At 40.8% G+C, this 22,700-nt stretch overlaps 1 protein-coding gene across 5 annotated transcripts in view; it reads left to right on the top strand.

The window, feature by feature from the left end:
• The first annotated feature begins 3,482 nt into the window (after nucleotides 1-3,482).
• The window catches only part of AADAT (aminoadipate aminotransferase), a 30,268-nt gene continuing 11,050 nt past the window's right edge, over nucleotides 3,483-22,700 (top strand). The window contains exons 1-6 of one of the 5 annotated variants that reach the window (XM_034959423.3): nucleotides 3,483-3,851; nucleotides 4,261-4,373; nucleotides 5,427-5,595; nucleotides 6,743-6,875; nucleotides 15,410-15,484; nucleotides 20,641-20,850. In XM_034959423.3, coding sequence (XP_034815314.1) covers nucleotides 4,307-4,373; nucleotides 5,427-5,595; nucleotides 6,743-6,875; nucleotides 15,410-15,484; nucleotides 20,641-20,850 — 654 coding nt within the window. In that variant the 5' untranslated portion in view covers nucleotides 3,483-3,851; nucleotides 4,261-4,306. Of the gene's footprint in view, nucleotides 3,852-3,988; nucleotides 4,374-4,427; nucleotides 4,735-5,426; nucleotides 5,596-6,742; nucleotides 6,876-15,409; nucleotides 15,485-20,640; nucleotides 20,851-22,700 lie in introns of those variants that run through there. The other 4 variants (XR_004671271.3, XM_034959424.3, XM_063603992.1 and 1 more) reach the window with 4 other exon arrangements.

The following is a 22,700-nucleotide window of genomic DNA, read 5'->3' as shown; positions in this document are numbered from 1 at the left end:
ATTGTGTTACCACTGATTGGAAAGGGGGTAAAAAAAATCAATTAATTACGTATTTTTAAAAATGCCTGCGTGAGGCCAGGTGCGCTGGCTCATGCCTGTAATCTCAGCACTTTCGGAGGCCAAAGTGGGAGGACTATTTGAAGCCAGGACTTCAAGACTAGACTGGGCAACATAGGGAGACCCTGTCTCTACACGGTATTTTTAAAAATTATCCTGGTGTAGTGGTGTTCACCTGTAGTCCCAGCTACCCAGGAAGCTGAGGTGAGAGAAATGCTTGAACCCGGGAAGACGAGGCTGCAGTGAGCTATGGTTGGCGCCACTGTATTCAAGCCTGGATAACAAAGCGAGACTCTAGACACTCTGCCTCTCAAAATAAAATAAAATAAATAGCCTGTGAGTAATAAATACTACAAATCACAGACCGGTGCATCAACGTGCTTACAAAAACCTTTGGTCTTTTCTTTGGCCCAGGACTCCAAATTCCTTTGACCGAACAGGTTCCTACTACCAAATGGAAGAAATTTAAATTGAGACAGAGTCTCGCTCTATCCCCTAGCTCAATCCCCCAGCTCAGTCCCCTACTGGAGTGCAGTGGCGTGATCTCGGCTTCAGCTGACTGCAACCTCCGCCTCCCGAGTTCGAAAAATTCTCATGCCTCAGCCTCCCAAGTGGCTAAGATTACAGGCACCTGCCACCAAACACCGCTAATTTTTATATTTTTTAGTAGAGATGGGGTTTTGCCATGATGGCCAGGCTGGTCTCCAACTCCTGACCTCAGTTGATCCACCCACCTTGGCCTCCCAAAGTGCTGGGATTACAGGCATGAACCACAGCTCCTGGCCAAAGTTTAAATTTTCTTCCAAGTATCTAAGGAAACCTTGCTCAGTTAGAGTCCTCCCCCTATCAAAAAAAAGCCTGAAGTCCCCAGGAACATCAACATATCTAGTTACAAGTTATAATTTACCTTGGTCTACACCTTATTTAGATGTTTTCAGTGCTTGTTAACTTCTATAAAAATTCAGCAACAACTACTTTTAGAATGGACAAGCTCAAACAGATAAGGATCTGTGTGCATGGATTAACTGAGAACACGCCTTAAAAGTTGCCAAATAGCTTCTCTAGTCAAAAACATTTGGAGGCTGAGGCCTTAAGGTTTGCTTAAATGCATGTTACTAACAACAGCCAATGTTCATAGCGTTTTTACCACGTGCAGACCACTGCACTGATTAGTTTAACACAGATTATCTCATTCATTCCTGTCAACATGCCTGCGAGAAAACCAATACAGAGAAAGGTTAATTAACTTGTCCAAAGACACCCAGCTATTAAGCCATCAAGTGGGATTTCAACTACTTGAAGTCTCTGAACGCAGAAGCATTTTGCCTCGTGGGTTTCTAACAGGTTTACTAGATACTGTGCCTGGAATTGGTGGGGTTTTGGTCTCACTGACTTCAAGAACGAAGCCGCAGACACTCGCGGTGTGTTACAGTTCTTAAAGGCAGCGTGTCCAGAGTTTGTTCCTTCTGAGGTTCGGATGTGTTGGGAGTTTCTTCCTTCTGGTGGGTTCGTGGTCTCACTGGCTGCTGGCGTGAAGCTGCAGACTTTGGCGGTGAGTGTTACAGCTCTTAAGGCAGCTCGGCTGGATTTGTTTACTCCTCCCTGTGGGTGCGTGGTCTCCACGGCCTCAGGAGAGAAACTGCACACCTTCGCGGTGAGTGTTACAGCTCACAAAAGCAATGTGGACCCAAAGAGTCAGCAGCAGCAAGATTTATTGCAAACTGCGAGAAAACAAAACCACCACATGGTGCAACAGTATCCCAGCGGGTTACCGCTGGTGGCTGAGGCAGCCTGCTTTTATTCTCTTATCTGGCCCCATCCACATCCTGCTGATTGGTCCATTTTACAGAGAGCTGATTGGCCTATTTTTCAGAGCTGATTGGTCCATTTTGACAGGGTGCTGATTGGTGTGTTTACAATCCCTGAGCTACACACAAAAGTTCTCCAAGTCCCCACTAGATTAGCTAGATACAGAGTGCTAATTGGTGTATTTACAAACCCTGAGCTAGATACAGAGTGTTGATTGGTGCATTTACAAACCATGAGTTAGATACAGAGTGCTGATTGGTGTATTCACAATCCCTTAGCTAGACATAAAGATTTTCCAAGTCCCCATCAGATTAGCTAGATACAGAGTGCCCATTGGTGCATCCACAAACCCTGAGCTAGACACAGGGTGCTGATTGGTGTGTTCACAATCCCTTAGCTAGACAAAGATTCTCCAAGTCCCCTCTAGACTCAGGAGCCCACCTGGCTTCCCCCAGTGGAGCGGCACTGGGGCCACAGGTGGAGCTGCCTGCCAGTCCCACGCTGTGAGCCCGCACTCCTCAGCCCTTGGGCGGTAGATGGGACTGGGCGCTGTGGAGCAGGGGGCGGCGCTCGTCAGGGAGGCTTGGGCCGCGCAGGAGCCCACGGGTGGGTGGTGGGGAGACTCAGGCATGGCTGGCTGTGGGTCCGAGTCCCGCCCCGCTGGGAGGCAGCTGAGGCCTGGCGAGAATTCAAATGCAGCGCCGGTGGGCCGGCATTGCTGGGAGACTGGGCACACCCTCCGCAGCTGCTGGCCCGGGTGCTAAGCCCCTCACTACCCGGGTCCGGCGGAGCCGGCCGGCCGCTCTGAGTGCCGGCCTGCCAAGCCCATGCCCACCCGGAACTCTAGCTGGCTCGCAAGCGCCCGCACAGCCCTGGTTCCCGCCCGTGCCTCTCCCTCCACACCTCCCCGCAGGCTGAGGGAGCCGGCTCCGGCCTCCGCTATCCCAGGAAGGGGCTCCCACAGTGCAGCGGCGGGCTGAAGGGCTCCTCAAGCGCGGTCAGAGTGAGCGCTGAGTCCGAGGAGGCGCCAAGAGTGAGCGAGGGCTGCGAGGGCTGCCAGCAGGCTATCACCTCTCAATACTCCCTTTTTGTTATTTAGCTGCTAGCACAAAGATTTTACTGGGTTATTGCAGCCTTTTGCCGCCAGGACCTAGATAAAAACAGTGGCTCCTTGACCAACCTATTAGGTAAACTTAAAAGAGAGCCATTTGGCAGTGAGTCAATAATCATCTAGGAAGTACTCAGTAAATTTGTGCTGAATGAATGAATCTGTTCATTCATTTTAATAACCATTAAAGAATTTTTTAAAGTCAAAGAGAGGTTGTCTGAAACCCTTCCCTCATTAAGTGCTCCCATTAAACCTTGTACATTCCATTTTGGTGATTCAGGAAGGAGAAATTGCAGAAAAGTTGAGGGAGGTGGGGAGTAAGAAGGGTTATTTTGTAAGAAAAAAAAAAGGCAAGGTGCTAGACCCAAAAAGATCCGGATAGTCACTTCCAAGATAATTCTTATTTAACGAAAGGTCAGAAATTCAATGTGAGGGTATACACTAAAATTGAAGAGACTCTCAGAGTGATTTTTCAAAAATTTTTGTCAGAACTCCATCGTCACTCCAAAATGCTGAGATCTTCGAGAAAGTGATGTTGAAATTCGTCTGGGTCGCCGGGATGCTTCCCAGGAGAGTGCCCAGAGTTTCACTAACGAAAGATGGGTATTTAGCATAGCCATGGTCTGAGCGGGCAAAATGCACAGTCCCAGTGACTGAGAGGAGGCCAGCGGAGCGCGCGGGAACGAGGGTGGGGCCGCTCCAGGCTGGGCGCAGCTCGGGAGCCCCCTGCAGTGGACCCAAGCCGCCGCCAGATGGTTCCCGAGGATTAGGATCACGGGCACTTCCGGTCCCCTCGGTCAGCCCCTGGGCTAGCCTCTGGGCCGGCGCCTAGGCCGGCCAACGCGGACGCCGGGTTGCGGTGACTCCCAGCGGCGAGGTCAAGAGTCATTGGCCTGGGGCTGCAAGCGCCTCGCGCCTGGGCTCCCCCGCGCGCCCTGCGCTCTGAGGGCGATGATCCGGGACGGGGAGGCGCGCGCCGCGGGCGGCCATAGGCCACGGCGCGGGGCGGGAGGGGGCGCGGCGAGGCCCGCGGCGGGGCAAAACCGGCCTGGGCCCTGGCGGCCGCCGGAGCGCGTGCGGCGTGGACTTTGCCGGGCTCGCCACACAGCCCCAGACCCGTTTAGGACCGGGAGACCGAACGCAGCGTCCAGCCGGGGAGTTTCGGCGGCGTTCTCCGGGCACCGCGCGCGGGAAGCCAGACGCAGCGGGGGGACACAGCTCGCGGTGGCGTTGCCAGAGTGAGGAGTTAGCAGGCAGGACTTGACGAGGCTCTTTGGTTTTTCTAGTCCTCAACCACTGAAGAAGAAGCTTGATGCTTGGCTGTCAGAAGACATGAATTACGCACGGTTCATCACGGCAGCGAGCGCAGCCAGAAACCCTTCTCCCATCCGGACCATGAGTGAGAAACGGGGTGACCATCTCTCCTTTGGGGTGGGGCATTCCTCGCACAGCCTCTAAGGAGGGTTCCCTAGCAAGCCACCGCTTGGTTGCATCCATGCGTACCCCTGTGCACGCTCGCGGTGAGCCAGGCTCTGCGTGCAGAAATGAAATAGACACAGCCTTTGTTCTCAAAGAACTCGGGCTGAAACGGAAGGCGGGTATTTCTGCTGGAGCAGAGTAGGAGCAACAGTAGAGAGGCGCAGACTGCTGTGGGGCACGGCCTTGGAAGGGAGGGGGCGTGCTATCAAGAAAGGCTCTTCCTGGGAAGCTGAGAAGGGGCATGCACAGCGTGCAGATGGGTGTGCAGTGAAGAGGGCCAGGTAAATGGGAGAGGGGTGGGCCATGAAGCTCACAGACAGGTCGGGGCTAAGTGGAGGAGGGCTTCTGCTGTTGTGGCCCTTTGCTGTCTTTCTGATCCCTCTGCCTTCTCTTTGGTCATCTTCATTCTTTAGTCCCTCCGCAAGTGAGGTGCCCAGAAAAAGTTATTCTGTATGTTTATTTTAGACTAGCTTTTGTCTTAGTCCATTCAGGCTGCTATAACAAAATACCACAAACTGGGTAATTTATGAACAATAGAATTATTTCTCACAGTTCTGGAAGCTAGGAAGTCTAAGATCAAAGTGCCAGCAGCTTCTGTGTCTGGTGAGAGCCCTTCCTTATAGACAGAGCCATCTTGCTGCATCCTCACGTGGTAGAAGGGAGAACCTATGTCCTCACGTGGCAGAAGGGCCAAGGGCATTCCCTCAGCCCTCTTTTATAAGTGCACCAATCCCATTCAGGAGGGTGGATCCCTCCTGACCTAATCACCTCTAGAGACCCCACCTCTTAAAACTATCACATTAGTATTAACTTCCAAGTATGAATTTGGGGGAGCACCAACATTTAGACCATAGCACACTCTATCACTAGAAATCGTTAAACTTTATAGTTTTATTGACTATAATGCATGCTTAACTCTCCGCTTATAACAGTCTTCAATGAAATTGTTTCTTCTCTTCCATGTGTATTGTAGCTGACATATTGAGCAGAGGACCAAAATCGATGATCTCCTTGGCTGGTGGCTTACCAAATCCAAACATGTTTCCTTTTAAGACTGCTGTAATCACTGTAGAAAATGGAAAGACCATCCAATTTGGAGAAGAGATGATGAAGAGAGCACTTCAGTATTCTCCGAGTGCTGGGTAAGTATCAATACTTAACATAATTTTATTGGCTTATTTTCATGAGAAATATTCTAAGGCCCATTGATAAAGAATATTAAAGAAATATTCTAAGGTCCATTCATAAATATTCTAAAGCTATTGACCCATTTGGTCATTCAATGACCAAATACTCAGTCATTGAATACTAACCAAATGAGTATTCAATGGTTAGGAAGGTCTGGGGAAAGGTTTTCAAAGGATAATTAAGAGCAGAAAGGATATTGAATGTTTAACACTCCTCAGTGATTGCTTCTCAATCGCAAATGACTGAGAAGGCTTCTAGAAGGAAATACCATTAGAGCTGAGTCCAAAAAAATAAGAAGATGTCCAGGTGAAAAAAACATATCAGGAGAAATGAAGAAACGGAAGATCCAGGAAGCTTCAACTTTAAAAAGTTGAAGCTTCCTGGATCTTCCGTTTCTTCATTCTATAGTCTAAACAAGCAGTCATGCAAATACATTGAATATAGTCATTCATTTCTATAGTCTAAACAAGCAGCCATTCAAATACATTGCCCTCATAGGTTCAAATGTCTTTAATTTCTTAAAGGCAAGCTGAAACATATACCTTGACTTTCTTAGCTGGTCTTCTTCAAGTGATAAAGGATAATTTATAGAGAATCTATAAATTATACTTTATTAAAACCTGCTTTGTTCTGTGATTGAAAAGTGTATTGAAATGTTATTCATGTATATATGTGTTAGTTATGTAATATGTTAAATATACATAGGCTTATTCAAACATTCCATGATACAAACAACTTATTGAGTCTGAACTTCTAGGTAGCCATAGAACTCTTCCTAGAGAGAACAAAGAATCGATTATGCAATGCATGCGCTAAAGACTTCAGGTTTGGAATAAGAAAGATGTAGATTCAAATCTCAGCTCATTTATTACATAATTGACTTTCTGAGAATTTCTGGCTGAATGACTTACGGGAATTTCCTAATCTCTAAGTCTACTGCCTATCTTTTAAATAGGAATATTCATACTGGCAAAAAGCATTTGAGGGTTTTTTAATTGAGTGTACAAAGTGCTTGATAAAGCTGTCATTTATTATTTCCTGTCTACTACTGTTACTATGATTTTTACTACTATGAATTTAAATATACATTTTTTGCTTTAGAATTCCAGAGCTTTTGTCCTGGCTAAAACAGTTACAAATAAAATTGCATAATCCTCCTACCATCCATTACCCACCCAGTCAAGGACAAATGGACCTATGTGTCACATCCGGCAGCCAACAAGGTCTTTGTAAGGTAAGACTGAAAGGAAAACTCAGCCAAAATATAGAATTGGAAGCATTCATTTCTATAGTCCTCTCGCACTTAACCACAGAGAATTATATTTTATGGATTACTGGTAGTCTTTCTTGTCTTCACCTAGAATTATAAACAGGGAACTAAAAGACAAGTCATGGGATGGGGGTGGGAGCAGTTGTGGCCGGGGATGGGCAAGGGTGGGTAGGGGGTGTTGACTGTAAGCAAAAGCCAGGTGGAAATATTGTAGGTTGATCTATCAATATTTCCCCCTAGTTTTCCTCATTGTGAACACAAGGACTTTGAAAAATTATCTGCTCTTAACATCATTCACTAGCCTAATCTTTCTTAAATATTAAATACAGAGCATGTGGTCAATTACCCAGACCTATTAACCATTAAAGCAGGATGCCCACTAAGGGAGTACTCAACTCCTACCAAAAGCTTAGTGAACACTGCTTAATTTCATCATCTGGCTCAAAAATTCAAGTTACATTTGATTTCCGCCTATAGTTAGGAAATTTCAATACAATTTTAAAATTTTTTAGAGGGCATGCTTTCATATTCCTGAGATGTACATATTTATATTCTTTTACATATCTGTCTGTAGAATCTCTGCTTGCCACTGCTTGTATCTTGTCCCCCTCTTGGGTGTATTTCTCTACATCTATTTATATGTCTGTATTTCTGACTTCTTACATGGATTGGTTCTCTCTCCCTCTCCCCCTGGCATTAGTTATTCCATCTTCTTCCCTTCTGGGTTCCAGGAACTCCACAGATGTAAACACCACTGGTTAGTTGCCACAATAAAGAGACCACATCTGTGGTCCTCAGTTTGATCTGTTATTTTCTTTTCTTTCTTTTTTTTTTTTTTTGAGGCAGGGTCTCACCCTGTCACCCAGACTGGAGTGCGGTGGCGCAATCACGGCTCCCTGCAGTCTCGACCTCCCTGGGCTCCAACAATTCTTCCACCTTAGCCTCCCAGGTAGCTGGGACTGCGGGTGCACACCAATATGCGTAGCTAATTTTTATATTCCTTTGCCATGTTGGACAGGCTGGTCTTGAGCTCGTGGGCTCAAGCAATCTGTCCACCTTGGCCTCCCAAAGTGCTGGTATATTTTCTCCTTTGTTTTCCATGAATAATAAGATTCTCTATATTCATTCTCAGATCTAAATTAATCTATGACTCCCATTTATCTTTATCTTAAACCAGAGTAGTTTTCTTTTTCATGGAAATATGAAAACTGTAATCTGGTTTGCTTTAATGAATTTTAATTAAATTATTGTTACAGAATAATGGGTTACAGTAGTAAAAATATTTTTTAAAGTTTTTAAAAATTAAAAAAACTTACCCTTTTTGTATTTAATTAGGAAAAGTAAAAGAATTAGCTAGTGTTTGAGTCTTTGCTTGAAGAGAAACATTTGTGATTGTATAGAATGATATAAGAGTATTTTTTAATGAAATAAATTCTTTCCTCAAGAAAGGATACTATGGACTTTTTCTTCCAGAAAGTTGCTCAAGACAGTTTCTTCTTTATCCATCACAACACCAGTTACACAAAAAAGGAAGATAGCATAGATGGCTAAATACGTCAATAACTTACTACTTACAGACATGCTTATTATAGGGGCACTAATATGTATCTGGTTTAATATTTCTTCCACTTTGTTCTCCAGGAGTCATGTTATTTTAGACTCCTGTGTTTCTCTCTCATCTTTTAAACAGTGCTCCCAGATGATAAACAGCCTTCCCTTCTAATTTAGGATATTTGAAATTTGTATGTCCCCTAACTGATATGAAAAATATATTTACAGTTGACCCTTGAACAACGCAGGGCTTTAAGGGCAATGACTCCATGCAGTTGAAAATCTGCATATAACTTTTGACTCCTCCAAAACATAACTACTAATAGGCTACTCTTGACCAGAAGCCTTACTGATAATATAGTCAATTAACACATATTTTATATTTTATATGTATTGTACACTATATTTTTACAATAAAGTAAACTAGAGAAAATAAAATGGTATTAGAAAGTCATGAGCAAGAGAAAATATATTTACCATTAAGTGGAAGTGGATCATCATATAGGTCTTCATCCTCATCTTCATGTTGCTTAGGCTGAGGAGAAGGAGGAAGAGGAGGGGTTGGTCTTGCTGTCTCAGGGGAGGCAGAGGCAGAAGAAACTGTGCATATAAGTGAACCTGTGCAGTTCAAATCTATGTTGTTCAAGGATCAACGCTAATTAGGTTTTCATTTGATCTGTTGATATGTACATGCTGCCACCCAAGTGATTCCTTTGGTCCTAGGATGTCTTGTAAAGCTTAAGTCAATTAGAAACTTTTTGGAGGAGGATACTGTTTGTCATAAGATGCCAAAAGCTCATAAGGAAAAGGTAAATTCAACATCACAGGCCAGTTGGGGAACAAAAGTCAAATCTTCTATCTCAATTGATAATGGCCCTACTGTTTGTGGTGAGATGTGGGTTGTTAAAATGATAGGAAAAAGGACTCAAACTGGGGATTGTGAAACATCACAAGTTAAGAAGCAATTATTCTGTGACTTATGTATGATTTAGTCATAATAGACCCCTTTGATTCAGGCTGGAAAAATCTATTGCCTGGCTCTAGTGATTGTAGTAGAAATCATATTATCCACATAATTTACAAAGATTGTCAAACCTTTTATTACTTGACCTAGAAATATTCTTTAACTCCGTTGATCTCCCCATCCATTTTATTTTAAAAAATTAATTTTTAATTTTTTCTGTTGCCATAAAATACACATATAAGATTTGCTATCCTTGCCATTTTTAAGTATACAGTTCAGTAGTAATAAGTACATTTATATTCTTTATTTTTCCTTCACCCTATCTCCCTCCTGTCCTTTCCAGCCTCTGGTAACCACCAATCCACTCTCTATCCTTATGAGATCCACTTTTTTAGCTCCCACAGATGAGGGAGAACATGCAATATTTGTGTTTCTGTACTTGGCTTATTTCACTTAACATAATGACCTCCAGTTCTATCCATGTTGCTGCAAATGACAGGATTTTATTCCTTTTTTATGGTTGAATAATATTCCATTGTGTGTATACCACATTTTCCTTATCCATTCATCAGCTGCTGGACACTTAGGTTGGTTCCATATTTTGGCTATTGTGAATAAGTGCCATAATAAACATGGAGGTGCAGATACTGCTTTGATATATTGATGTTTTTGTTTTGGATATATACTCAGCAGTGGAATTGCAGGATTATATGGTAGTTCTATTTTCAGTTTTTTGAGGAACCTCTGTACTGTTCTCCATAGTGGCTGTACCAATTTACATTTCCATTAAAGTGTATAAGGGTTCCCCTTTCTCTACCCTCATCAGCATCTGTTATCACTTGTCGTTTTGAAACTAGCCATTTTGAATATGGTTAGGTAATATCTCATTGTGGTTTTGAGGTTTTTCTGATTGCATTGGTAATATTGAACTTTTTTAATGCCTTTTGGCCATTTTTATGTCTTCTTTTAGAAATGTCTGTTAAGATCTTTTGCCCATTTTTTAATGGGATTATTTGGGGGTTTTGCTATTGACTTGTTAATCCCTTGTCAGATGGGTAGTTCACAAATATTTTCTCCTCTCCTGTAGGTTGTTCTAGTTCCTTGAAGTGCATTATTAGGTTGTTAATTTGAAGTCTTTCTACTTTCTTGAAACAGGCGTTTATTGCTATAAACTTTCCTCTTAGTACTGTTTTTGCTGTCTTCCACAAATTTTAGTATATTGCATTTCCATTTTCATTTATCTCAGTAAAACTTTTAATTTCCTTCTGAATTTTTCATTGACCCATTCAGGAGCACGTTGTTTAATTTTCGTGTGTTTGCATATTTTATAAAGTTCCTCTTGTTATTGATTTCTAGTTTTATTATTGTGGTCAGAAAAGATATTTGATAAGATTTGGGTTTTTTTATTTGTTCAGACTTGTTTTATAGCCTAAGGTATGGTCTGTTCTGCAGACTCTTCATTGTGCTGATGAAAAGAAAGTATATGCTGCAGCAGTTGGTTGAATATTTTTGTAACTGTCTACTAGGTCTATTAGATCTAGTATGTAGTTTTATCTCACTGTTTCTTCATGTTGATTTTCTGTCTGGATAATCTGTTCATTACTAAGTGAAATGTTAAAAAGTCTCCTACTATTATTGTATTACATTCTATCTCTCCCTTTAAATTTGCTAATATTTGTATACTTGGGAGGTTGTATTATCTTGCTGAATTGACCCCTTTATCATTATATAGTGACCTTCTTTGTTTCTTTTTACAATCTTAGGTTTGTAGTCTATTTTTTCTAAGTGTAGCTACACCTACTCTTTTTAGGTTTCCAATTCCATGGAATATGTTTTTCCACCTCCTCATTTTCAGACTGTGTGTCTTTATAGGTGAGGTGGGTTTCTTGTAGGCTGCATATGATTGGGTCTTGTTTCTTTATCCACTCAGCCACTCCATGCCTTTTAATGGGAGAATGGAGACCATTTCCATTCAGTGTTATTATTGATAAGTTAGAACTTACTACTGGCATTTTGTTGCTTGTGTTCTGGTTGTTTTGAGACTCCTCTCTTCTTTTCTTCCTTTCTTACTGTCTTCCTTTGTGGTTAAGTGATTTTCTCTGTTAGTATTTTATAATTTGTTGCTCTTTGTTTTTAGTGAATCAATAATAAGTTTTTGTACTGTGGTTACCATGAGGCTTACAAAAAAAAATCTTATAACAAGTTATTTTAAAGAGGTAACAACTTATCTTGGATCAACTTATCTTGGAGAAGCAAACAAATGCAAAAAACACAAAAAAATCCTCTATTCTTTAACTCCATTCCCCCCACATTTTGGCTTGAGATGTCTCAATTTACATATTACCTATCTTAACATGTTGCTGTAGCTATTATTGTTTTTGATCAATTTGTCGTTTAGGCTTCATATGAGAATTATGAGTGGATTGCACACCATAATTACAATCATAGAGTATTCTGGGTTTGTCCACGTACTTAATTTTACCACTATGTTTTTTACCTTGAAAAGTTTTCTTTTGCACATTAGTATTTTTTTCTTTCAGGTTGGAGAACTCCCTTTAGCATTTCTCGTAAGATGGATCTGGTGGTGGTAAATTCTCTCGGCTTTAGTTTGTCTGGGAAAGACTTTATCTCTCCATCATATTTGAAGGATAATTTTGCTGGATACAATATTCTTGGATGATCGCTTCTCAGCCTTTTGGCTAAGATCAAGTGTACAATATTTTTGGATGGGCCGGGAATGGTAGCTCACGCCTGTAATCCCAGCACTTTGGGAGGCTGAGATGGGAAGATTGCTTGAGGCCAGGAGTTCGAGCCCAGCCTGGTTAACATAGCGAGGCCCCATCTCAGTCAATCAATCAATAAAAATATATGTATATTTTTAGATAGCAGCTTTTTTCTTTGGGCACTTTGAAAATGTCATTTCTCTTTTTCCTGGCCTGTACAGTTCCATTGAGATGTCTGTTGCCAGACAAATTAGAGCTCATGTATGTATTATTTTCTTCTTTTGTCTTGTTGCTTCTCATATCTTCTCTTTGTCCTTAGCCTTTGAGAGTTTAATTCTTATATGCCTTGAGGTAGTTTTATTTGGATTGAATCTGTTTGATGTTCTCAGACCTTCTTCTGTGGCCTGGATATTTATCTCTCTCACGTTTAGAAACTTGTCTGTTATTATTTCTTTAAATAAGCTTTGTACTCCTTGCTTTTGCTCACCTTCCTCTTGCAGACCACTGATTCTTAGATTTAGTCTTTTGGGGTAATTTTCTGTATTTCGTAGGCACTCTTTGTTCTTTTTTCTTTTTTCCCCGACTGTATTTTCACGTAGCCAATCTTCAAGCTTACCTATTTTTCCTTCTGCTGGGTCCATTTTGATGATGAGAGCCTCTAATGAGTTCCTCAGTTCAACAATTCTGAGTTCAGTATTTCTCAGTTCCAAAATTTCTGGGGTTTTTTGTTATTTTTATTATTTCAATCTCTTTGTTAAATGTCTCTGATAAATTTCTGAATTGCTGTTCTGAGTTACCTTGAAGATCACTGAGTTTTCTTAAAACTGCTATTTTGAATTTTTGGTCAAAAAGCTGACAAATTGCCATCTTGTTAGGATCAGTCACTGGATTTTTGCTTTGTCATTTTGGGGAGGTCATGGTTTCCTGTTGGCTATTGTTTCTTGTGTGTATACATCAGTTTTTTGCATTAAAGGATTAGTTATTTATTCTAGTTTTGTTTGTTTGTTTGATTTGTCTGGCTTGCTTTGCTTTTTATTGGATATATTTGCTTAGTAAATCTCTATTGTTGGGTCACTGCTTCCTTGTTGGCATCTTCCAAGGTGGCACCTTAAGTCCAGGTTTAGTAAATAATTCGAGAACAGCCTGTCCCAAATCAGGGAGGTCCCAAAGGATTTATTCCATTGGCATGAGATGGCTAGCAAAAGAATTATACCCAGGAACCTCTGGAACATTCCTCCTGCAGTGTGGTGCTGCTGAACAGTCACTCTGTTTTGGCATGCCTTTCGCTGAGTTACAGTGCAGAGTTTCCAGGGCTTGGGATGGTAGTCCTGCCTCCCCATTTTGTCTCTGCCTGTCCTCAGGGATGTTTTTCCCTCCAGGCAGTCATGATGCTTCCAAAGGGTTAAAGGCAAGGACAGGTCTCCAGCCAGGGAACCAAAGATGGTGGGGAAAACTCTTGGCCACCTCAATCTCACTTTTTCCAGTGTAGAAGCCGTGAATTAGGGGGAGTTTTTCCACGTGCTTGGTGCCAGGCAGAATTGGGAGGAGGGGTATCATAGATGCTGAAGTATGCCTTTCTTACCATCTGTTCAGAGTTTTTTCACTTCTCTGTAGTCCTAGGAACTGACTCATCCTCATATTTGAGTTCTGGGTTGTTTCTGGTGTAAATTTTAGCACTGTATATTTGTTAGTGGTTTTGTGGGAGGGAATGAAGTCAACTTGCTTCTACACCACCATTTTGGAACTGGAAGTCTCCCCCACCCTTTTGAAAACACTGTCCTCCTCTAGCTCTCTCAGTAGCATGTTGTGTGGTTCTCCTCCAGCCCACTTCCCCTCCCTTCCTTGCAGTGTCCTCCTCTACCCAGCCATTATTTATTGGAGTTCCCTGTAGCTCAGTCCTTGAACATCTCTCCTTAGTCTATGTACTTTTCCTGGGTATCTCCATTTACATTCACATGATCAACCATATGCCAGTAACTTCCAGGCTCCTTCCAAATCCATTTGTCCATCTATCCATCTGACATCATCACAGGGTGTTTCAAAGGCATCTCACACTAAAACAAATCATCCTCTCACTCAGATATGGATGGCTTTTTGGTTATGTGTTTCAGTGAATGGCACCACCCCCACCATCTATCTAGTTCCATAACCAAATATCTAGGCATCATTCTTGACACCTCCTCTTCCTCATTTCCCTATTGTCCATAATCATGTTCCATTACTTTTCATTTCCTAATACCTCTCAGTTCTTCTCCACAATTCCTCTGTCACCACTCTACTTTAAGATGACCCTTACCTGTTCCAGGCCTGTGGCAGTAACTTCCCAAACAATCCTAAAAACTTTCCAAACTTTCCACATGTATTCTCACCCTTCTTTCATTCTTTCATACTGCAGCCAGATTGATCTTTTCAAGATGAGTATCTAATCATGTGACTCCTCCTCCCCACTCTCTTCTAAAATCCTTACTTGCCTCCCTTGGCTCAAATGCCTACATGGTTGGTCTCTGCCCACTTCTGTCTGATGTCACACCACTCTTTTCTCTACATTCTGCCTCAAGACACATAATTATTTTGGTTTTTCAAATCTAACTGTTGTTACCCCGTACACCAACTCATCGCTTCCTCCAGGATGCCTTCCCTGAATTCCCTGAATGCCTAGGTCTTCCTACAATGAGCTCTTATGTCATTGTGCATCTGTACTTAATATCACTCACCACCGTTTTTAATTGCACATTTATTGGGTAGTTATTTAATTGGTGTCTAGCTTTCCCAGTGGACCAGTAGCTCCATGAGAGTAAGAACCATGTCATTTTGCTATTTTATCTCTGACACTTTACACAGGCCTGGCGTATAGTAAACATTTAATAGATTTTCAAAGAAGCAATAAAAGGAATAAATGAATGTTAGCAGCCAAACCTCTGTTCACCTTTCTCTGGAACAGGAGTTGGCAAACTATGGTTTGAGAGCCAAATCCAGCCCTTCATCAAATTTTGTAAATAAAGTTTTATTGGAACTCAGTCACACCCATTCATTTATATATTGTCTATGGCTGCTTTTTCATTATAGAGGCAGAGTAGTTGCAGGGTAGTTGCAACAGAGATACTATGACCCGCAAAGTGTTTACTGTTTGGCCCTTTATAAACAATTTGCTAATTCTTACTCTAGAACCATGTGAGCTCAAACTAAAAAATGGGCTTCTGAGCATGGAAACAGTACTAACCTATGCTGACTAACAAGCTAACCTATGCTTCTTTTGTTAGGTGTTTGAAATGATCATTAACCCTGGAGATAATGTCCTCCTAGATGAACCTGCTTATGCAGGAACTCTTCAAAGTGTGAGTATACATTTTTACTAAAGGCAACTCTCTTGTAGTAAATAAGAAGAAAACTTATAATAAAGGTTTTATAACTTTATTATAATAAAGTTAATATCTTATTAACTTTAAAATAATCTGTCCACAGAAAAATGAAATAGCATCTTTTACCCATAAGCAGGATAATCTTAAAGGATATATACAACATATGTGAAATGTATTCTCTTCTTTATACATTTCTTTTTTGAAATCCAAGTGTATAGGCATTAAAATTAGATTATGCAAAATCATGTCCAATTCTCTTAATATTTTACTTGAAATGTAACTTAAATTACAAAAATTTATTTTTTATTACTATCTTATTACCATATGCATAAGTACAACTATGTTATATGTCAGTTTAGTATACTTATATGGTATAATGACGACTTTCCATTCCAAGGTTAGATCCGTGGAACTGTGATTTACAGAATGAGGAAGCTGATGATCTGACTCTGCTCTGCACTGGTCAGAGCACATTGCTGAGAATTAGGTTTGTTTGGGGCAGTCTACTTTAAGACAGAAATGTCCACAACTGGAGCATACTCAGAGAAAGATAGTCAGAGTAAATAGGGAATTGGAAGCCATATCATATGATGAATGGTTGTAGGAACTGGAGCTATTTTCCCCAGAAAGAAAAGACTCAACAGAGGCATGAAAACTGTCCTCAAATACATAGAAGTTAGCCATGTGACAAAAGAATTAGATTTATTTGTACATGACCTTAGGTTAATAGAACTGGAACCACAGGGAAACAATTTCAGCTCTGTATAAGAACTTGCTAACCATTGGCCTTACCGGACTTCATAATGGGTTACAACATTGCCCATCACTGTAGGTGCTCAGTCACTCTTGACTGCCACCTAACACAAATATGGCTAAAGTAATTCTAGCTTAGAGTAGGGGAATTGAATGCGATGACTTTTATGCTCTATTGATTCCAACTTCATGGATCCTTTTATTTTTTTCAAATTTTATATTATTTTTATGAAAATCAACATATAAAGCAATATATAAAACAATTCCATTTGTAATAGCATTCAAAAGAATAAAATACCTAGGAATAAATCTAACAAAGGAGGTGGAAGACTTGTACATTAAAAACTGAAAAATTTTGCTGAAAGAAATTAAGCAAAACTCAAATAAATGGAAAGACTTCCACAGTTCATAGATTGGAAGACTTAATATTGTTAAGATATTAATACTACCCTAAGCAATTTACAGATTCAATACAACCCCTATCGATATGCCAACAGCCTTTTTTGTAGAAATGGAAAAGCCAGTCCTCAAATTGATGTGAGTTTAAAGGACCTAAATAGCCAAAATAATCTTGAAAAAGAACAAATTTGGAAGACCCCCACTTCCCAATTTCAAAACTGCAAAGCTGCAGTAATCAAACAATGTGGTACTGGCATAAAGACAATCATATAGTCCAATAGAATAGAACTGAGCATCCAGAAATAAACCCACAAATCCAGTTGATTTCAGTAAGGGTGCCAAGATCATTCAGTGGGGGAAAGGATAGTCTCTTCAACTGTGGTGCTGGGACAACTGGATTTCCACATGCATATAAAAGAACTTGGACCCTTACTTCACACCATATGAAAATTTAACTCAAAATGGATCAAAGACCTAAATATAAGGGCTAAGACTACAAACACTTAGGACATAAGGGCAAATTTTTATGACCTTAGATTTGGTGCATTTTTTAGATATGACCAAAAATAGGAGCAACAACAACCACAAAAATAGATAAATTGAACTTGAAGATTTAAAAGTAGTTGTGTATCAAAGGACATTATGAAAACAGTGAAAAAAGAGTCTATACAGTGGGAGAAAATATTTATCATAATATATCTGATAAACCTTTAATAACCAGAACATATAAAGAACTCCTACAACTCAACAACAGAAAGATAGACAACCCAATTTAAAAATGGACAAAGGACTTAAATAGACATTAGTCTGAAGAACATGTGCAAAAGGCCAATAAGCACATAAAAGATGCTCAACATCATTAGTGATTAGAGAAATGCAAAGCAACATAAATCAACGTATGAAAGCCGCAAGTTCCATGATCGTGTAGTGGTTAGTACTCTACAATGTGTGACAGCTGTACCTGCAGTCTGATTATTTGGCAAGACTCAGGCTTGGGGAAAAAGATTTTTTTAAATAGAGAAAAGCAAATCAAAACTACTGTGAGATACTACCTCACACATACCAGGATGGCTATTATTAAAAAAAAATAGTGAATTGTGAAGAAACTGGGTTCATTCATTGCTGGTGGAAGGAAATGTAAAATGGTATGGCCACTGTGGGAAAGTTTGTCAGTTCCTCAGAAAATTAAAATAGAATTACCATGTGACCCACAATTCCACTCATGGGTATATACCCAGAAAGAATTGAAAACTGGGACTCAAACAGATACTTGTATACAAATGTTCATTGCAATATTATTTACAATAGCCAAAAGGTAGAAGCAACTCAAGTGTCCATCAGTGGATGAATGGATAAATAAAATGTGGTATATACATACAATGGAATATTATTCAGCCATAAGAAGGAACACAGATCTGATACATATTACAGTATGGATGAACCTTGAAAGCATTTTAACTTTAAGAAGCCAGACACAAAAGGACAAATATTGTATTATTCCAATTATATGAAACATCTAGAATAGACAAATTAATAGAGAAAGAAAGTAGATGAGTGGTTACCAGAGGCTGGGGAGTGTAGAGAATGGAGAGTTATTGATAGGTACAGAGTATCTATTTGGGGTGAGGAAAAAGTTTTGGAAATAGACAGAGGTGATGGATGCACACATTGTGAATGTAATTAATGCCACTGAATTGTACTCCTGAAAATAGTTAAAATGGACTAGACGAGGTGGCTCACGCCTGTAATCCCAGCACTTTGGGAAGCTGAGGCTGAAGGATTACTTGAGGTCAGGAGTTCGAGACCATACTGGGCAACATAGCAAAGCACGTGTCTACAACTTTTTGTTTGTTTGTTTAATTAGCCAGGCAGAAGGCCGAGGTGTAAGGATTGCTTGAGCCCAGGAGCGTGGTGTTACAGGGAGCCATAATTGCACCACTGCACTTCAGCCCAGGCAACAAAGTGAGACCTTGTTGCTTAAAAAAACAAACAAACGAAAAAGGCTTAAAATGGCAACAATTTTACCACAATAAAACTAAAATAAAATAATTACTTTTTCTTAATGATTGGATACTCATAATTTATTTTCCTAAATGCCTAAGATTTAAGATTACATAATGTCTATGAATGTAAAACCAGTGTCTACATATGAAGCGTGCATATACACATGCACAAATGTTTTCACATACCCAAACAGAAAAACAGAAACTATGCCAAGCTTTGAGGAAATATGCTAATAAGCAGTATGTGTTTAGTTTATGGCCCAGTATTGATTTGCTTTATTCATGGTAGATGTGCTTTATAAGGTTAAGGCCTTTTAAATTTGTCATAAGGAGGATCTGAATTGTTCTTTTTTATGCGTAATTCTACATTTGACTGCTAAAAGAGTGTTTGGTTTTCATTTGCAATTTTTTTAGAACCTCATTCAATTATTATTTCTTAAGTTCCTTTTTTTTTCTTTAATGCTCAACCATGAATGAGATTCCACAAATTTGTATAAAGCTAAGTCTATAAGCAATACCAGTACATGCCAGTTCAGCCTTAGCAATTGGTAAAATATGGAAATTCTACTGTACTGCCTGGTGATCTGCTCATCCCATTCAGTGTCCCGCCACTACCCTGGCTTCCTTGACCCCTCTCCTAGGACCACCCTGAACCTCCCATGATCCAGAGTTAATGTCGGCATAACAGGGGGCCTACAGGTCCCCATTCCAGGCTGTGCTGTATCTGATATACCCATGCTATGCCACTTGTTAAATATTTTTAGTATCACCTCGGCTTGTGACTATTTTATATATGAACACAACAGTAAATTAATCATGTGATTTATTTACTCCATCAAAAAACATTCTTTTGTCAAACCCCTACTTCATAAACCAGTAATAATTATAATTATGAAGATAATTCATGGGTACTCATCAGGGACATAAAGATGGCAACAAAAGATACTGAGGCTGACTGCTGGGGGGAGTCAGGAAGGGGGCAAGGGCTTGAAAAACTACCTATTGGGTACTATGCTCAGTACCTGGGTGACAGGAGCAATTGTACCCCAAACCTCAGCATCATGCAGTATACCCATGTAACAAACCTGCACACGTACCCCTTGAATCTAAAATGAAAGTTGAAAAAGTAATAATAATAAAGGAAAAATCAGAAAAAAAGATAATTCCGTCAGAAGAAGCTAGGTTATGCTGCAACCAATGACCCCAGTACAGTTTTATTTCCCTTACATTCCATATCCACTACAAGACTGCTGGAGCTCAGTTCCATGCCATCTTTCTGCTAAGCCCCAGATTGACAGAAGCAATCTCTATCTGAAACATGGTCAATCTTAGAGCAGAGGGAAAAGAGACATAGACAACCACAAGCTGGATTTTAAAGCTTCTGCCTGGAAGGAACATGCGTCACTTCTGCCCCGAATTTGTTGCCCACTGCAAGACACATGGCCATACCTGACATAAATGGGGCAAGAAAGAATTATATAATTCTCTGGGAAGGGACAGGAGGTATTTTTGAACAATAATGGAATCTGCCCCAGGGGTGTGGCAGCTCACGGCTGTAATCCTAGCACTTTGGGAGGCCGAGGTGGGCAGATCACGAGGTCAGGAGATCCAGACCATCCTGGCTAACATGGTGAAACCCCGTCTCTACTAAAAATACAAAAAATTACCTGGGCGTGGTGGCGTGCACCTGTAGTCCCAGCTACTCGGGAGGCTGAGGCAGGAGAATCGCTTGAACCAGGGAGGTTGCAGTGAGCCAAGATCGCGCCATTGCACTCCAGCCTGGGTGACAGAGTGAGACTCCATCTCAAAAAAAAAAATAAATGTATAACCTCAACCCTCAGGAACTCAGAGCTGGGTGCGGGTTTATATATTTTTAAGGGTATGAATGAGCAAGTTCTTAGTTAGAAAGAAAAAAAAAACCAATAGCACTTACATTTGTAATCATGACTGACTCAGGCTTTCTTTTGTGCTCAACAGCTGCACCCACTGGGCTGCAACATTATTAATGTTGCCAGTGATGAAAGTGGGATTGTTCCAGATTCCCTAAGAGACATACTTTCCAGATGGAAACCAGAAGATTCAAAGAATCCCCAGAAAAACACCCCCAAATTTCTTTATACTGTTCCAAATGGCAACAACCCTACTGGAAACTCATTAACAAGTGAACGCAAAAAGGAAATCTATGAGGTATTGTAGAAGAATGGGTTAAAGTAGTTGTGTTCCTGTTTCTTTGTGACTTTTTAGAAGAGCACTATGCAAGCTCCCTTTCTTCTTAGCCTTTTACTTTCAAGGAATATAATTTTTAATAAAAGGAAATCATATATGCTCAGGGTCCTAATAAATTTAGACACAATAAATTTCTGCATCTTTCATTAGTTATGAGATTTTTTCTTTCCCCATAATTGATGTTTTAATATAAAAGAAATAGCATCCGTAGCCTGATGTTAAATTTTGAGATTATTTAATATTTTACCCCAAGTTTGAGTTCCATTATTTTCCGTGTTGTTAACTTGTCTGTTCTGCTTCCTACTTCTTGTCATCTTAGGTTACCAAGAATTCTTTAAAAATAAGAGGCATGCTCCCCTTTCATAAAATCTCTTTGAGATACCGATGATGCCTAGCTTTTCACTATAAACATTTTTTTAAGTATCAAACATATATTAAGCTCCCCAGAAATCTTTGAAAAATAAGAGAAATGTGCCTTTTGGAAAGTCTCTTTTATGTACCTGACTGTGTCTCCAACCTTTCACTACAAATAGCTTTTTAAAATAAATACCAAACCCATGTTAAACTCTATAGAATTTAGTCACATCCAGTGGAATCATAGGAAAGATTTCAGCCAGTTCCTTTTACTTAGAAAATTTTTAGGTTCAAAATATTGCCTCAGGTTGGGTGCAGTGGCTCACGCCTGTAATCCCAGCACTTTGAAAGGCTGAGGTGGGAGGATGCTTGAGCCCAGGAGTTCAAGACCAGCCTGTGCAACATAGCAAGACCCCAACTCTAAATATATATATATATATATATATATATATACACACACACACACATATATATACATGTATCTATATAAACACACGTATACACACACACACATACACACACACAGTCATGTTCTTAATGTTTGTACTTTCCAGGCTCTGTCCTGAGTTCTCTTCTCTGTTTACATACTCCCCAGACAGCCTTGTCCAGTTTTGTAGCTGTCTATTCCATTACGTACACGATGACCGGCACATTGCCTGGCCCCTACCTCTTCCCTGAGGCCCATGCTTCTGTATCCAACTTTCTGCTGATACCTCCACAGAGATGTCTAAAAATCATTTCACACTTAACATGCCCAAAATAGAACTCCTGATTTTCCACAGCCCCACCCCAAACCTCTGATCTACAGCCTCTCACATTCTCCATCTCCATAAAGAGTGCAACTATGAATGGTTACCCTTTATTCCTGTCGTTCCCTCCTTTGCCCCCCATCCCCCACATCTTGCTTCTCCTGTGGACTCTACCACTGAGCTTATCCAAGTCCATCCATTTTTCTCTGTTGTCATCACTGTCCCCATCTTCTGAGCCCCTGCCTGCCCTCACTGGACTCCTCCAATGCCTTCTTCACTACACCAGCTGCATTTCGCCCTGCCCTCTAACCAGTCACACTCTTCACACAGCAGCCAGCCACATCTGTCCCTGCAGAAATGTCAGTATAAAGCCCAGCTCCGGGTTCTCCTGTTTACAGCCCTCCGGTGGTTTCTCCTTGCAGTTAAAATAAAGCCCAAATTCTTTTATCTGCCTTGCAGAGCTAGGTAACATGGTTGGTCTGTTCTCAAGCCTTCTCTCTTATCATTCGTCTTGCTGCACTTGGGGCAGCCGCACTGTCCTTTTTAGCCCTTAAACATGTCAAGCATTTTGCTTATCCTGGGGCCTTTGCCCGCATTCATCCCTCAGTCTAGATTCTTCTTCTCTGATATTTGCACAACTGACTCCTTCCTGTCATTTTAAGCTCTGATATTACCTGGTCTGGAAGGCCTTCTCAGTGATTGAACCTG

This window comes from Pan paniscus, chromosome 3 (genome assembly GCF_029289425.2).
Source record: "Pan paniscus chromosome 3, NHGRI_mPanPan1-v2.0_pri, whole genome shotgun sequence".
NCBI lineage: Eukaryota > Metazoa > Chordata > Mammalia > Primates > Hominidae > Pan > Pan paniscus.
This window is presented reverse-complemented; position numbering and strand designations above follow the sequence as displayed.